Raw genomic sequence first — 17441 nt, 5'->3', positions numbered from 1 at the left:
GGATTGGAGCCTTCAGTATAAGAAGGCTAACAGATCATCCGAGAAGAATAAGAAAAAATTAAGTGCAGGAAATGAAAGCCGACTTCGAAACGACATCTCTCCTGAATCCTCCCCGGGGGTTGGCCGCCGAAGGACTAAAACTCCCAAAAGTTATCCTCCTACAAAGCATGCAGCTCATTTCTCTGTTCCAGACTCTGCAGAGCTTGAGAGGCTGAAGCAGCGTATAAATTTCAGTGATTTAGATGAGGTAGGTAAAGAGGTCAAATTTTGCTTGAGATTTATTTTAGTATTGATTCTAAATAACCTTTTTCAAAATAATAGGTAAACTGCATTTTTCACATGACCATATTACAAACATTCCAATGTACAGAAAATGTGCTTAAATAAGAAAAGGTACTGGGTGGGGTGTTGTGGGTGGAAAGAAAAGAAAACTTTTTTATTTAAAAATCAAATTTCACTCCACTGCTAAAATAGTCTGTAAATGCTGGTCTTCACAAAGAAGGTTTGTACCAATTCATCAACTGCAATTGTTTGTAGAAATCAGTTAAACTAAATAAATCAAATCTTTGAGTCATCTGATAGCCAACATCTAACTAATAAAACTGCTTTGGGAACTTGAGTTATCCGTTGTTTAAATCCACCAGCCGCCGCTGGAATGGTACTATTTATCTCCTTGAAAATTGCTGTATAGGCTCCCATATAAGTTGAAAAACTTATATTGCTGTTTGTGTTAAGGGGGGGGTGTCTTGCATGCAAGTATAAAGTAGTGTGGGGAGGCCTGCAATTCAGAGTGTGGTGCTTGAATACTGCAGTGTGATGCTGTTTTTAGTCTCCAATTGCACTTAAATTTTCATTAGACCAGACAAACGTGCAGTTACAATACTTGCCATCCATTTGATCCAATGTGGTGTTCTTGCTCTACTTCATCTAAAACAGTTTTATTTTTCAAAAGTAAAGTGATCGGGGAGTATGAACAAAGCCAACAGATTTCAATCTCCTATGTTTTTATGTTATGGCATGATTCAGGGCGGCGCAGTGGTTAGCACCGCAGCCTCACAGCTCCAGGGAACTGGGTTCAATTCTGGGTACTGCCTGTGCAGAGTTTGCAAATTCTCCCTGTGACCGCATGGTTTTTCGCCGGGTGCTCCGGTTTCCTCCCACAGCCAAAGACTTGCAGGTGATGGGTAAATTGGCCATTGTAAATTGCCCCTAGTGTAGGTAGGTGGTAGGGAATATGGGATTACTGTAGGGTTAGTATAAATGGGTGGTTGTTGGTCGGCACAGACTCGGTGGACCGAAGGGCCTGTTTCAGTGTTGTATCTGCAAATAAATAAAATAAAAATAAAATAAATTGGAGGAGGGAAGGCTGTCCCTTTTGTAACTTGCCACTTGAATAGTAGAATGCTAGATACTGGTTTGTTCTTGAGGTCCTATTATATACAAGACTGTTGGTACAAAGATAAAGTATTAAAATCTGCTACATCTTAAAAAGTTTTCTTAATTGGAAAGTTAGTCGGACTCTATGGGGTGTATCATGTTGGGTCCCTTCAATGTTATAAATTATGCACTTCACCAGGAAGTCTTTTTTTCCTTCCTTGTCCCTAATTGCCCTTGCGAAGGTGGTGGGGAGCTGCCTTCTTGAACCATTGCAGTCCATGTGGCATAGGTACGTCCATAGTACTGTTAGGGAGGGAGTTCCAGGATTTTGACAGAGTGAAGGAATGGCATGGGGAGGTGGTGGCGTTGTGGTATTGTCTGGACTAGTACCCCAAAAAATCTGGTCTAATGATGGTCATGAAACCATTGTTGATTGTCGCAAAAACCCATTTGGTTCACTGATGTCATTTAGGGAAGGAAATCTGCTGTCCTTACCTAGTCTGGCCTACATGTGACTCCAGACCCACAGCAATATGGTTGACTCTTAAAATGCCCTCTGAAATGGCCGAGCAAGCCACTCAGTTGTACCTAACCGCTAAAAAGTCGATAAGGAATGAAACCGGACGGACCACCCGGCATTGACCTCGGCACTGGAAACAACAATAGCAAACCCAGCCCTTTTGACTCTGCAAAGCCCTCCTTAGTAACATCTGGGGCTCGTGCCAAAGTTGGGAGAGCTGTCCCACAGACTAGTCAAGCAACAGCCTCTCATAGTCATCCTCACCGAATCATACCGTACAATGTCCCAAACACAACCATCACCATCCCTGGGTATGTCCTGTCTCACCGGCAGGACAGACCCAGCAGAGGTGGCGGCACAGTGGTAGACAGTTGGCAGGGAGTTGCCCTCGGAGTCCTCAACATTGACTCCAGATCCCATGAATTCTCATGGCATCAGGTCAGACCTGGGCAAGGAAACCTCCTGCTGATTACTACCTACTGCCCCCCCCCCCCCCCCCCCCCCCCCCGTCAGCTGATGAATCAGTACTCACTATGTTGAATACCACTTTGAGGAAGCACTGAGGGTGGCAAGGGTGCAGAATGTACTCTGGGTGGGGGACTTCAATGTCCATCTACAGACCGAGCTTGCCAAGTCCTAAAGGCCCTAGATGCTAGATTGGGTCTGCGGCAGGTGGTGAGGGAAACAACAAGAGGGAAAAACACACTTGACCTCGTCCTCACCAATCTGCTTGCCGCAGATGCATCTGTCCATGACAGTATTGGTAGGAGTGACCACCGCACAGTCATTGTGGAGACGAAGTCCCGCCTTCACATTGAGGATACCCTCCATCCTGTTGTGTGGCACTACCACCATGCTAAATGGGATAGATTTTAAACAGATCAAGCAATGCAAAACTGGGCATCCATGAGGCAATGTGGGCCATCAGCAGCAGCAGAATTGTACTCAACCACAATCTGTAACCTCTTGGCCTGGCATATTCCCCACTCTACCATTACCATCAAGCCGGGGGATCGACCATGGTTCAAGGTAGAGTGCAGGATGGCATGCCAGGAGCAGCACCAGGCATACCTCAAAATGAGGTGTTAACCTGCTGAAGCTACAACCCAGAACTACTTGCGTGCCAAACTGTGTAAGCAGCATACAATAGACAGAGCTATGTGATCCAACAACCAACGGATCTGTTCTAAGCTCTGCAGTCCTGCCACATCCAGCCGTGAATGGTGGTGGACAATCAAACAACTAATTGGAGGAGGAGGCTCCACAAATATCCCCATCCTCAATTTTGGGGGAGCCCAGTACATCAGTGCAAAAGATAAGGATGAAGCATTTGCAGCAATCTTCAGCCAGAAGTGCCAAGTGGATGATCCATCTCGGTCTCCTCCTAAAGTCCCCAGCATCACAGATGCCAGACTTCAGCCAATTTGATTCACTCTGTGTGATATCAAGAAATGACTGAAGGCACTGGATACTGCAAAGGCTATGGCCCTGACAACATTCTGGCAATAGTACTGAAGATCTGTACTCTAGAACTTGCCGCGCCCCGAGCCAAGCTGTTCCAGTACTGCTACAACACTGGCATCTGGCCGGCAATGTGAAAAATTGCCCAGCTATGTCTTGTACACAAAAAACAGGACAAATCCAACCCGGCCAATTACCACCCCATCAGACTACTTATTTTATTTAGAGATACAGCACTGAAACAGGCCCTGCGGTCCACCCATTTATACTAATCCTACATTAATCCCATATTCCCTACCATCTACCTACACTAGGGGCAATTTTACAATGGCCAATTTACCTATCAACCTGCAAGACTTTGGCTGTGTGAGGAAACCGGAGCACCCGGTGGTAATCCACGCGGTCACAGGGAGAACTTGCAAACTCCACACAGGCAGTACCCAGAACTGAACCCGGGTCGCTGGAGCTGAGAGGCTGTGGTGCCAACCACTGCGCCACTGTGCCGCCCTTCGATCATTAGTAAAGTGATGGAAGTTGTTGTTGATCATGCTATCAAGTGCCACTTGCTTAGCAATAACTTTGCTCAGTGACGCTCAGTTTGGGTTCTGCCAGGGCCACTCAGCTCCTGACCTCATCACAGCCTTGGTTCAAACATGGACAAAAGAGCTGAACTCGAGGTGAGGTGAGAGTGACTGCCCTTGATATCAAGGCAGCATTTGACCGAGTATGGCATCAAGGAGTCCTAGCCAAACTGGAATCCATGGGAATCGGAAAAATCTCCGCTGGTTGGAATCTTAACTAGCACAAAGGAAGATGGTTTTGGTTGTTGGAATTCAATCATTTCAGCTCCAGAACATCACTGCAGGAGCTCCTCAGGGTAGTGTCCTGGGCCCAACCATCTTCAGATGCTTCATCAATGACCATCCTTCAATCATAAGGTCAGAAGTGGGTGAGTTCGCTGATGACTGCACAATGTTCAGCACCATTCGCGACTCCTCAGATACTGAAGCAGTCTGTGTAGAAATGCAGCAAGACCTGGACAATATCCAGGCTTCGGCTGATAACTGGCAAGTAACCTTCATGCCACACAAGCGCTAGGCAATGACGATCTCCAACAAGAGAGAATCTAACCATCTCCCCATGACCTTCAACGGCATTACGATTGCTGAATCCCCCACAATCAACATCCTGGGGGTTACCATTGACCAGAAATTGAACTGCAGTAGCCATATAAATACCGTGGCTACAAGAGCAGGTCAGCGGCTAGGAATCCTGCGGCGAGTAACTCATCTCCTGACTCCCCAAAGCCTGTCCGCCATCTACAAGGCATAAGTCAGGAGTGTGATGGAATACTCTCCGCTTGCCTGGATGGGTGCAGCTCCAACAACACTCAAGCAGCTCGACACCATCCAGGACAAAGCATCCCACTTAATTGGCACCCCGTCCACAAACATTCACTCCCTACACCACCACCGCACGGTGGCAGCAGTGTGTATCATCTATACGATGCACTGCAGCAACGCACCAAGGCTACTCAAGCAGCGCCTTCCAAACCCGTGACCTCTACCACCTGGAAGGGCAAGGGCAGCAGATGCGTGGGAACACCACCACCTGCAAGTTCTCCTCCAAGCCACACACCATCCTGACTTGGCACTGTATCATTGTTCTTTCGCTGTCGCTGGGTCAAAATCCTGGAACTCCTTAATAGCACTGTGGGTGTATCTACCCTACATGGACTGTAGCGGTTCAGGAAAGCAGCTCACCACCACGTTCCCATGGGCAATTAGGGATGGTCAATAAATACTGGTTGGTCAGCGACGCCCACATCCCATGAAACAAAAAAAAATTTTCAAGTCAGGATGGTGTGTGACTTGGAGGGGAACCTGTAGGTGGTGGTGTTTCCATGCACCTGCTGCCCTTGTACTTCTTGGTGGTCTGGTCGCAGGTTTGGGAGGTATTGCCAAAGATGCCTGGGCAGGCTACTGCAGTTTACTTTGTGCCACTGTGTGCTGGTAGTGGAGGGAGTGAATTTTTAATGTGGTGGATCAAGCCAATCAAGTGGCTGCTTTATCCTGGATGATGTTGAGCTTCTTGAGTATTGTTGGAGCTGTACTCATCGAGGCAAGTAAGGAATATTCCATCACACTCCTGACTTGTGCAGTGTAGATGATGGGCAGGCTTTGGGGAGTCAGGATGTGAGTTACTCAGTGCAGAGTTCCCAGCCTCTGACTTGCTGTTGTAGCCACAATATTTATGTGGCTGGTACAGTTAAATTTTTGGTCAGTGATAACTTGCTGGATGTTGATGGCGGGGGATTCAGCAATAGTAAAGCTGTTGAATGTCAAGGGTAGATGGTTATATTCTGTCTTGTTGGCAATGTTCATTGCCTGACACTTGTGTGGCAGAAATGTTACTTGCCACTTATTAGCCCTGAATGTTGAATAATTGTAATTGACAACCTTATTAATCATACCTGATAAAAATAACAGCTTGTTATTTGTCCAAATGAAAAGATCAGAGTACAATGATGCATTAAAATTTATTCACACTAAATATTGTGATGCTTGTTGGTCAGCGGAGTATTGGGAGTGATTCTCATGGCAGAGCCACAGCTGCGAACAACCAGCGTCCACCTGGTGAAAATAGGAAGCCATTCAACTTTCTTCAGCAACAAATCAACAGCAACAAAAGCAAGGAACCTGACTTAAATCCACAAAGAAGACAAACAAAGCTGCCTACTTCAAGGGTGGATTTGTTTGCATCCATAAGCAAAGATTCATTGCAAAGTGATCAAGTTTCACTTGGAGATGACCAAGGAGAATCTGAAATAGAGAGTAGTCAGGTGAGTTGCTTAAATTTCAAATTTTATTGTTTTGATGGTTAATAAAGTAAGCCTTATGAATTAGTAATCTGAGTGGACAAGACCTTTTATTGTCTTGGTCCAACATTCCTCTGTCCACGGTCTCAGTGATGTATTAACCCAGTTCATATAAATATCTCAACAGTGGTTTTTAGACTCAGTTTGTCAAGTCAAACATAATTTTAACTTTTTAAAACTTTTCGTTATAAATAGATGCTCATTGATTTTTATCAGGGTGTTTGCAAATGTTGCCCATGTATTTACCTACACTGAACATTGCTAGTTTCCTTCAATCTTATATGCCTTGAAGTTACTGCTGTCCATATTAGAGGGCAAATAGCTAGTCTATTTCTGAGCCATTCCCCTGTATAATATTTCAGCATAGGGGGTTAACTCATTTCATTGAGTAGGTTGGTGCTTCACTTAATATAGTGAGTAAGGAATGGGTTCTGAACATGTGAAGCATTGGCCCACTAATATTTTTCTTCATTTTCTACATTTTTCGAAGTTGTATCCTGCATTTCTGCTAGTATCCTATTTGTTAATCATGAATGGTCCCAAAATCATATTGTGTTGTCTGAACTGTTGGCATTTGTGTATCAAAATTATGCTTTGTTTAAATTGATTTTGGTCATCACGATATTAAAGAACCATTTAGACTAAATATCACTGGTGGATTCATGTGTTCATACAGAAGTACTACTTCATTTGTTCCTTCATTTTACCTGATCTCTTAGCCCATCTAAAGTAAACTGCACCAAGGAATTCCATAACCTGTGAATTTTTGTATGAAGGTTACACAGTACATACTGACTTGTAGGTGTTGGCTTTACCTCAGCACGCTCATCTCTGAGTTAGCAGGTTATAGTTTGAACACATAATCTAGGTTGACATTTGAGTACAGTACTGAGGGAGAGTTGCACCCAAGTGTACTTTCAGGTGAAACGTTAAACTGAGGCACCATCTGCCCTCTCAGGTGAATTTATCGTATCACAAGGCATGATTCACAGAAGAGCAGAGAGTCAACATCGATCCGTCAACCAACAACACAAAAAATGGATTTTCTTGTCGATTATCTTGCTGCTATTTGTTGGACTTTGCAGTTTGCAAATTGTCTGTCACGTTGCCCTAAATTGGAACAGTGACTACACTTCAAATGTACTTCATTAACTGTTAAGTGTTTTGGGAGGCCCTGAGATTGTGAAAGGTGCTATATAAATGCAAGTTCATTATTTAAATATAATTTCTGAAAATAAAAGTGGGAAAGCATTTCCTTCCTGTTATTGTTGCCATTTTGCTTGTGTCGATGCAGATTGCAGCTCAATACCTTTTGTGTCACAAAATCTGACCTCGTTTTTGTGAAAATTATCAGTTAAGCTCATTAACATCTGTCACTCATTCTGACAGTGAACCAGGCAGCTAAGATAATTCCTAACTTTGTAATGCATCTTAAAAATGTGCTTATGATGCACAGTGAAACAGAAATTGTACAGATCTTTGTAGTGGTTCCCATGCATTTCTTTTGACATAGGTTGTGAGCAGGCTTATCCAGATTCGTGATTATATCAGCAAGGCTCATTCTATGCGGGATGACCTTATGGAAAAAAATGAAAGATCTGCTAATGTCGAGCGTTTGTCTCAGCTGATAGACCATCTAAAAGAGCAGGAAAAATCCTACATGAAATTTTTGCAAAAAATGCTGGTATGTTTTAGACCATTTTGATACTTTATTTTATTTATAATAAGAATAAGCATTCGGGGCTTATGTGCATAACATGCAGTTTGACTTGATATACCATAAAATCCAAGGCATGGGATACATTGTCACACCTTTTGTGCAGGTCTCCTGTTCCCATCAGCTCACTTTTCTTTCTTAAAGGAGTTGATTCATGCTTGGCTATCATAAGATCATAAGAACTAGGAGCAGGAGTAGGCTGTCCGGCCCCTCGAGCCTGCTCCGCCATTCAATAAGATCATGGCTGATCTTTTCGTGGACTCAGTTCCACTTACCCGCGCTCCCACAGTATCCCTTAATTCCTTTATTGTTCAAAAAGATATCTACCTTAGCTTTAAAGACGTTTACTGAAGAAGCGTCAACTACTTCACTGGGCAAGGAATTCCATAGATTAACAACCCTCTGGGTGAAGAAGTTCCCTCTTAATTCAGTCCTAAATCTGCTCCCTCTAATCTTGAGGCTATGCCCTCTTGTCCTAGCTTCACCTGCCAGTGGAAACATCCTCTCTACTTGTATCTTATCTATTCCCTTCATGATTTTATATGTTTCTATAAGATCCCCCCTCATTCTTCTGAACTCCAATGAATATAATCCCAATCTACTCAGTCTCTCCTCATAAGCCAACCCCCTCAACTCCGGAATCAACCTAGTGAACCTCCTCTGCACCCTCTCCAGTGCCAGTATATCCTTTCTCAAGTGAGGAGACCAAAACTGCACACAGTACTCCAGGTGCGGCCTCACCAGTACCTTATACAGCTGCAACATAACCTCTGCTTTTAAACTCAATCCCTTTAGCAATGAAGGACAAAATTCCATTTGCCTTCCTAATTACTTGCTGTACCTGCAGACCAACCTTCTGCGATTCATGCACAAGGAAACCTAGGTCCCTCTGCATAGCAGCATGCTGCAACTTTTTACCATTCAAGTAATAATCCTTTTTCCTGTTACTCCTACCGAAATGAATGACTTCACATTTACTAACATTGTATTCCATCTGCCAGACCTTTGCCCACTCACTCAATGTATCTATGTTCCTCTGCAAAGTTTCACAGTCATCTGCACACTTTGCTCTGCCACTCATCTTAGTGTCATCTGCAAACTTTGACACCCTACACGTGGTCCCCAACTCCAAATCATCTATATAAATTGTAAATAATTGCAGTCCTATGACTCCCCAGGTGCAAGAAACTGTTGTATCCCAACCAAGTGATTGATGATCTGGTGTGCATGAAGACTGTGTCAGCTGGCTCTTTGGCTATGGAGAACATTGCAGATAATCCTGCTAGAGAAACTTCCAAGCCTGTTTGTGAAGAAGACACTGAGATGCTTTGGTGGAGACTGTTTATTGCTTGCCATAGAGCTGACTTCTCCACTCCTAACAACACCCAGCCAATGCTGGCTGGCTCTTTATATATACATCTGAGTACAATTAACTAATCAACACGCTATTACCTTCAACTACTAGGCATTTAACATTCATTAACAACTTATTAGACACTAAGCCTGATGATGTCCACATCTACATCAAATGAATGTTACTGAAATGTTTTCAGGAATCTCAGTCCTCGGCTGAGATCTTCTAATTGCACACGATTTAGTGATGCAACTGGAGACATTGGTTGGAATTTACTAGTGAGGCAGTGGCCCCGTCCACCAGCTGGAAAGCCAAGAGCGAGCTTGCTTCCATCATGCCGCAAAGCCATGCTGCCATTTTGCATGGCTCAGATCATTACTTGGCAATTAATTAGCCACTAAAGGGCCTCAATTGGCCGAGTGGCAGATGGGCCATCTGCTACCTCCCCCCGCTGCTGGTAAAATAGCAGTGGGGGCGGGTAGGCGTAGGGCACGGCATCCCCACAACGCCTCCCATCCTATTTTATGCTCCACCACCCCTGCCCTCGCCCCGCCCCAGTGTTGGGGGTTGGCGGGGGGGGGGGAGGTGGTGGTTGGTAAATTCTGGCCCTTGTGTTCTCTGTGGCAAAAGAGTGCAGTTATCTATTACGTACATTACAGAAGTATATAGTCACAACTATATAAAGTTAATTTGACTGGAGCACGTTATACCCAAACATGAAATGCAGTTAGCCTGTTGTCGTGGGTAAATTCTTTATATCCAGAACTTGTGATTAAAATTAGTAAGTAGTGAGAAACGCATAGATTAATCAAGGATAGCCACCAAAATTTTTTGAAGGAGAGTCATGATTAACAAATTTGAGTTTTTTTTGAAGGTGACGCGAATGCAGTAAATGTGTGGATGGATTTTCAGAGGGTGTTTGATCAGGTGTCTCGCGGTTTGTTAGAAAACTTTGGGCCTTTGGCAAATGAAGCATTGTAGTAGCATGAGTGGAAATTTGGTTGATAGACAAGGAACAGAGTTAAGGTCAATGAGTGTTCAGTTTGGAAAAGAGTTGCAAGCAATGTTCCTTCTAGATTGCACGGTGCAGCAACCCAAAGTCCCCATGCAGGCCGTGCACAAGTCAATCCCTTTAAATTACCGCCTGTGTGGGATGTGCATTTGGGGAAAAATAAATTATGGGGAACATTGGTTGCAAGTGGTGTACCACGATGGGGGTGCCTATTTTTATTCCTGCTTATTCCTATATAGCAATAATCTCAAAGTTTGCTAAAGAAACAAAAGGAGGAGATTTAACAAACAGTCAGGAGGACTGTTAAAGGAAGACTTAAGAACATAAGTAGGAGCAGGAGTAGGCCATTTGGCCATTCGAGCTAACTTCTCCATTCAATAAGATCATGACTGATCTTCAATCTCAACCCCGCCTTCCTACACTATCCTCAGATCCCTTGATTTCCTTAGTACCCAAAAATCTGTTGACCTCTGTCTTAAATATACTCAATGATTGAGCAACCACTGAAGAATTCCTAAGATTCTCAACCCTCTGAGTGAAGAAATTTCTCCTCAAATCAGTTCTAAATGGCTGACCCCTTATTCTGAGATTGTAACCTTGTGTTCTAGAATTCCCCGCCCAGGAAAAGATTTTATCACTGCCTACCCTGTCGATTTTCTTAATTTTATTTGTTTCAATTTGATCACATCTCATTTTTCTAAGCTCCAGGGAATATAGACCTAGTCTGCTCAATCTGTCCTAATAGGATAATCCTGCATCCCAGGAGTCAGTTTGGTGAGCCTTTGTTGCACTTCCTCTCGGGCAAGTATGTCCTTCCTTAGGTAAGGAGACCAAAACTGCGCTCCAGGTGTGGCCTCACTAATGCCCTTCATAATTGTATTGGACTTCTTTACTGCAATACCTTTGTGACAAAAACTAACATACCATTAGCCTTCCGAATTGCTTGCTGTACCTGCATGTTAACTTTCTATGATCGATGTGCAAGGACAACCAGGCCCCCTCTACATACATTTCCCAGTCTATCACCATTCAAAAATTATTCTGCTTTTTTAATTTTTCCTTTAAAAGTGGATAATTTCACACTTTGCTGCATTGTATTCCATCTGTCATATTCTTGCCTGTATAAAATATAAACAGATTGGTGTAATTGGCAGGCAGAAGATGTAATTTAATGTATAAAATTGAGTTAATAACATTTTGGGGGAAAAAGACAAGGAATGTGTTGTACACTTAAAGAAATGATCAAGGGTGTGGGTGAACTGAGAGACTTGGGCATTCAAATGGATAATTGCTGGAAGTTGAGAGTGCAGGTAGATAAAGGCGTAAAAAAGGGTTATAGAATTTTGTGCCTTATAAGTAGGGGGGTAGTATACAAGTAAAGGAGTATTGATGCATTTGTATAAAGCAGTGATTAAGTGCTGGTTGTAGTTTTGCATGCCTCATTACAGAAAAGGTATGAAAACCATAGAACGCATGCAGTGTAGGTTGATGAAAATTGAGAAACTAAAATGATCAGGATAGGCTTGAGATGCTGGAACTTTCCACTGGAAGGCTGAGGGAATTTAATAGTTTTAAAAAATCAAGTATTTTGATGGAGGGAATAGGGAAGGACTATTTTCCTTGACACACAGTCAGCAATTTAAAATTAATACAGTGAAGAGAGAAATCAGGAGAAATTTCTTGGCTGAGTGGGTTATTGGAGCATGGAATAAAATGCCAAAATGTGTGGCTCAGGCAGACTGCATTGCACCTTTTAAGTATTTGAAGGAAAGGAAAAGAGAGTAATGGTTGAGAGTGGTGCAGTGGTATTAATTTTGCACTATTTTAACAAAGAGCAAAGAGACATGATGAGTGGATGCTTTCTGTGTTGTAATCTCTTTGGGTCTGATTGTAGGTATTGTGATTTTTACTCTTTTAACCAGTGAATGAATTTTACAGGACGCAAAAAATACAAACTAAAAAGCTATTTCTTTTGTTTATAATGTTTTGCTGACTTGATTTTTTCCCCCTAATTTAAAAAAATGTTTCAGGCTCGAGAGAATGAGGAGGATGAAGTTGGCACAACAGACTCTGCTGTGGGATCTGGCTCTGTAGCTGATAGCACATCTCTCAATCTAGATGTTCAGTCTGAGGCATCAGATGCAACGGTAAGATGGAAGTAGAATAAGATGTATGTAAGTGCTAAGTAGAATGCACAATTGATTTTATAAGATGGACTTTAAAACTACTCGAGGCAGAAAAGTTTGGAGACATAAATTGTACTGAATATTATCCTCACACATTGCTTTTGTTTTAAAGGAAATGTATTAAAGTTAGAGCAGATTTTGTTTAAAAGCTGTTGTCTTGGGTTTCATTGGCATTTTAATCATAAATGTCTTAACTAAACTGTTTAATAAAGGAGGCATCTCGTAGTCTGAGTGTTCGGCCCCGCATTGAGGACAAGCTAGGAAATACAGCCTCCCAAGCACAGGGCTCTTCAGTTACTTCAACTCCAAAAGGGGAGACTGACAGGCTTGGTCTGAATGACAGGAGAGTCTGGCATAGTGGGATTAATGGCAAGGAGCATGGAATTTCCTCCAAGGTACCATTTCATTGCGTAGTCCTTGAAACTTGTAACCTATTAACTATTTCAAGTCTTATAACCAACTTTTGTTCATCTTATCCTTTTTCATTTTAAGCTGATCCCATTATTTAAGTCATTTTGAATCTTGGCAATTGTTAAAATGCATGTTACAATTATATCTGAATTAATTAGGATTAATATTTGATTTTTATGGGGTGAGAGAAGCATTTAAAACAGCCTTGATCCCATGGTTACATGGTTAATATGACACATGAAACCGATCATGCAACCTTTATTTTGTAATTCTGTTTGGAACTAAGAAACATGCTTATTAAAGCCTTTGGTCAAACTTTTCAAGTCTAACCACACCACCAATGACAAATTGTACATTATTCTGTTAAAAAGGAAGATTAAATCACTATACATGAGTACTGCAAACTTAAAAGTACTTCTTTTCATCCTCCCCCAAACTAAGTTTTGCGAAAACCTTTGTGCCTGTTAGGATGTTGGTTTCCATCTGCAATTTCCCTTTTCAGGCAGCTGGTCCATTCACATCAATGATTAAGTCAGTGAGGGAGCATATGAATGTGATTCCTGTAAACGTTGGTATTAATTTTTGCAACACATATTTAGGCATAACCTATGTTGCCATATGCAAGGTTTCCTGTGGAGCTATTTGTTGCCAGTAAAGTAGAAAGGTAGAACTGAAATGATATCTTCACGTGTAGGAGATTAAATTTATACTGCCAGTTGGAAACTTCTATCACGTGCTATCAAGTCGGAAGACCAATGCATTGAAAGTTGGTCAATTCTTTAAACTCTGGCATCTCAAGAGTTGTTACGCTGCAAAAAATTAATCTTCACTCCTAGGTGGTGGCTTCTGTTTTATTTCATTTAGGCAAAATTTCGATGAGTGTGTTAAGACAATTGAAATCTTAATATTGTTTTGATCCTTTTTGGAAAAAAAATACAGAAGCTGATCATGCCATTCTTTGCATTTCTGAGCCTCAGCTACCCAAAACAGGTATTGTTAGAGTTTTCAGCCAATTGAAGACGAGTTTTTAGTGTAGATGCCACCTCCAATATGAAAAATAGGTAAGTAAAAGTGTGTTAAAGCTTTTTTAATTCAGAAAAAAACCCAAACATTGAGATATCTTTGAAACCAAGTAAGTTTAGAAAAAATGGAGTGAAGATGAGGAAAATAAAGATTATGTTGAAAAGGAACAAGGACCATGCTGAAATATTAAATTTAATTTCAACATCATACTGGATGATCTCAATGTAAAAAAAAAAATATGTAAGCAGGGTTGGGAATTGAAAAAACCTTGTACTGCTGGAACTCTTGATGCTTAAACTCATTCAAGGTGGAGTGAAACAATACTTGAATATGCAATTTCATATTGAGCTTAATCTATAATACACAGTTTTTGTCAGTCTGTACTTTTCTGATTGGTTGGTGGATTGATTTGGTGGGCAGAGCTTGGCACAATTGGAGGCACGTGTGGCACATGGAGAACTGGAGTGCTGAGGCTCAACAGTCGGTGGTGGCGGAATGGAATGGGGGGAGTTGATGGAGAAAAAGAATAACGGACGATAAGGGGAACCCAATAGCTAAGTTACTTGGTTGGGGGATTGGTGAGGGGGAGTGGATGGCATTGTGGGGGCGGAGGTCAGCATGGGAGGTGGTGGGGAGAGTGGCATGGGAGGGAAGGAATGGCATGCAATGGGGATTGCATGGGAAGAGTGGGAGGGAGGGGTGGTATGGGAAGGATGGAATGGCATGAGAGGGAGAGGTTGTCCTGGAAAGAATGGAATGGATGAGCAGGATGGACAGTCAGGATTGCAGCAGGACTAACCCAAGAAGGTACCCTCCTCCACTCCCTCTCTTTCCCCCCCACCCCCGCCGCATTTAGGAGTGAAGCTGGCATTCTGGTCCACTTTGTGAGTCAGCACTGTCTTGTGTTTAGTTTGGGCATATCTGATCCTGTTGAATTTTAGTTAGATGCATTTCAAGGTGTCGGCCAAGGAGCTGCCACTTGTGGGGATATGGGGGTTGGTGGTCAGTGTCAATATGGAAGTGTGGTGCGATGGGCTGGTATGGGAGGGAGGGAGGGGATGGCATGGAAAGGGGTGGATGTAGTGATGGAATTGGTGAAGTATACTAATTTGACCACAAATGTTTTGCAGGTCTCTGCTGGTATATAATCTATTATCAAATTTGTAATCTGAAAATACTAAGTGCTAATTTAAATAGTATTCAAGTTTGTTATTTACTGGATGATTGTTACAGTTTCAAATTAAAATTTCATGCTTGTTACCTTAGTGAACCTTGGTGCACCACTGTGTATATAATCCACTTAAACTTGCTTTCTAAATATATATTTAAAAAGGATAAGCTGCATCTGGTCAATAACCAGGGGGCATAGATTTAAGGTAAGGGGCAGTCGGTTTAGAGGGGATTTGAGGAAAAATCTTTTCACCCAGAGAGTGGTTGGAATCTGGAACGCACTGCCTGAAGAGGTGGTAGAAGCAGGAACCCTCACAACATTTAAGAAGTATTTAGATGAGCACTTGAAACGCCATAGCATACAAGGCTATGGGCCAAGTTTGGAAAATGGGATTAGAATAGTTAGGTGCTTGATGGCTGTCACGGACACGATGGGCCGAAGGGCCTGTTTCTGTGCTGCATAACTTTATGACTATGATGAAACAAAACTGAAAATAAGGTGAACAAACTAATTTTGAAATGCCAAATTGTGTCGGACTTTGAGTTCATTTCATAAATTGTGTGTTTTATAATCCTAAATCTGATAACTTCAGACCAACAAAAGAAATTGGGGAGTCAATGTTACATTGAAGTTTCTTTACCATTTGTAGTGCTTTAATTGAATTAAGGAATGTTAAGTTTTCATGAACTACAAATATCCCCTTCCCATTGTTTAATTTAGTGTGACATTTGTCTGTATAGTGATCTTCTGCATTATTTATTCCTCTGAAATCTCCAAAGTGGCATCTTAACGTTGACAGTAAATTGGGTCAGATATTATTAATCAAATAAATTCCAATTTTAGTTCAGGAGTTAGTGGTTAGAGCTGAGGTGACAGCTGATGAAAATATCGATATCTGTTTCAGCTTCTGGATAGGTTGCAAGAGGAAGAAAATCACTTGAGCTCAGGTTATTAGAAGGAGAAAGAAAAGTTGCAAATGTAGACTGGCAATGTTTGTTGCCTTCTTCCTTTCACTTGCCTTTCCTCCCTCCCCTATGATTCTTCATGGACGAAGATTCATAATTTGCTTGCCTTCTGAAAATTGAAAATTCATATTGTGCAAGAGAGTTTGAGAACTCGAATTTTGAGTGCCTCAAAATTTTAGGGCTTGACAATGAATTCTTAATTTTTCAGTAAATGTCTCGTTTCAAGATAGGTGACCAGTTTGTTCTATGTTGAAGTGAAATGTTTAGATCACTTTGAATTTTAAAAAGTGCTTCTTATAAGTAAACCTGTTTAAATGGGATAAAGGTGCAATAATACATGGTAATTCTCTTATGATTTGTGAAGAATGCGATGGATTTTGTTTTGCTTATGTTTAACAATGGATAGATCGTACTGTACTATAAATAGTGGGGAACCAAGGGTTCAGTGAGCTTGAGGAAATCCCTTGTACTTGATGGCCTACATCTAGGGCTGTAAAAGAGGTGGTTGCAGTGATAGTGAGTGCACTGGCTATGGTCTTCCAAAATTTCCATGATGCTGGAATGGTCCCAGTGCATTGGATGGTAGCAAATGTAATACTGCTGTTCCAAGAAAGATGGAGAGAGAAAACAGGGAACTACAGCCCAGTTAGCCTGACATCAATCATTGGAAAAATGTTGGAATCCAGTATTAACGAAGTGATAATGGGCCACTTTAAAAAAAAAAATCATATGATTGGGCAGAGTTAACATGGTTTTATGGAAGTGAAATTGAATTTGACGGATCTGTTGAGTTTTTTGAGGATATAACTAGCAGCATAGGTAAAGGGAACCAGTGGATGCAGTGTATTTTGATTTTCAGAAAGGCATTCGATAAGGTGTCACAAAAAATTGATGTTCAAGATATGGGGTTGGGGGTAATATATTAGCATGGATAGAGCATTGGTTAAAAGACAGAAAACAAAATCAAAATAAATAAGTAATTTTCAGGTTGGCAAGCTATTACTAGTCGGATGCCACAAGGATCAGTGCTGGAACCTTACCTATTTACAATCTATATTAATGACTTCGATGAAGGGACCAAGTGCAATATCATAGTCATTTTGGCACAGCAGGAGGCCATTTGGCCCATCGAGTCCATGCCAGCTCCCTGTAGGGCAATCCGGTCAGTCCCATTCTGCTGCTGTATCCCCATAGCCCTGCAGGTTTATTTCCTGCAAGTGCCCTTCCAATTTCTTTTGGAAATCATCCATTGCCTATGAGGGTGGTGGAAGCAGGGACAGAGAGTTCCAGGTCATGACCACTCACTGCATTTAAAAAAAGTTCTTTCGCGCATCCCCCTGCATGTCTTGCCCAAAATCTTAAATCA

General features: G+C 42.0%; 1 protein-coding gene across 10 annotated transcripts in view; it reads left to right on the top strand.

Annotated features, from left to right (window-relative positions):
* Window positions 1-17441, top strand: part of pcm1 (pericentriolar material 1) — a 294201-nt gene that overhangs the window by 100647 nt on the left and 176113 nt on the right. For 8 of the 10 annotated variants that reach the window (XM_068034505.1, XM_068034495.1, XM_068034539.1 and 5 more), the window contains 5 exons: window positions 2-247; window positions 5934-6200; window positions 7750-7920; window positions 12350-12466; window positions 12718-12900. In XM_068034505.1, coding sequence (XP_067890606.1) covers window positions 2-247; window positions 5934-6200; window positions 7750-7920; window positions 12350-12466; window positions 12718-12900 — 984 coding nt within the window. The remainder of the gene's footprint in view (window position 1; window positions 248-5933; window positions 6201-7749; window positions 7921-12349; window positions 12467-12717; window positions 12901-17441) is intronic. The other 2 variants (XM_068034557.1, XM_068034548.1) reach the window with 1 other exon arrangement.

Source organism: Heterodontus francisci, chromosome 1 (genome assembly GCF_036365525.1).
Source record: "Heterodontus francisci isolate sHetFra1 chromosome 1, sHetFra1.hap1, whole genome shotgun sequence".
NCBI lineage: Eukaryota > Metazoa > Chordata > Chondrichthyes > Heterodontiformes > Heterodontidae > Heterodontus > Heterodontus francisci.
This window is presented reverse-complemented; position numbering and strand designations above follow the sequence as displayed.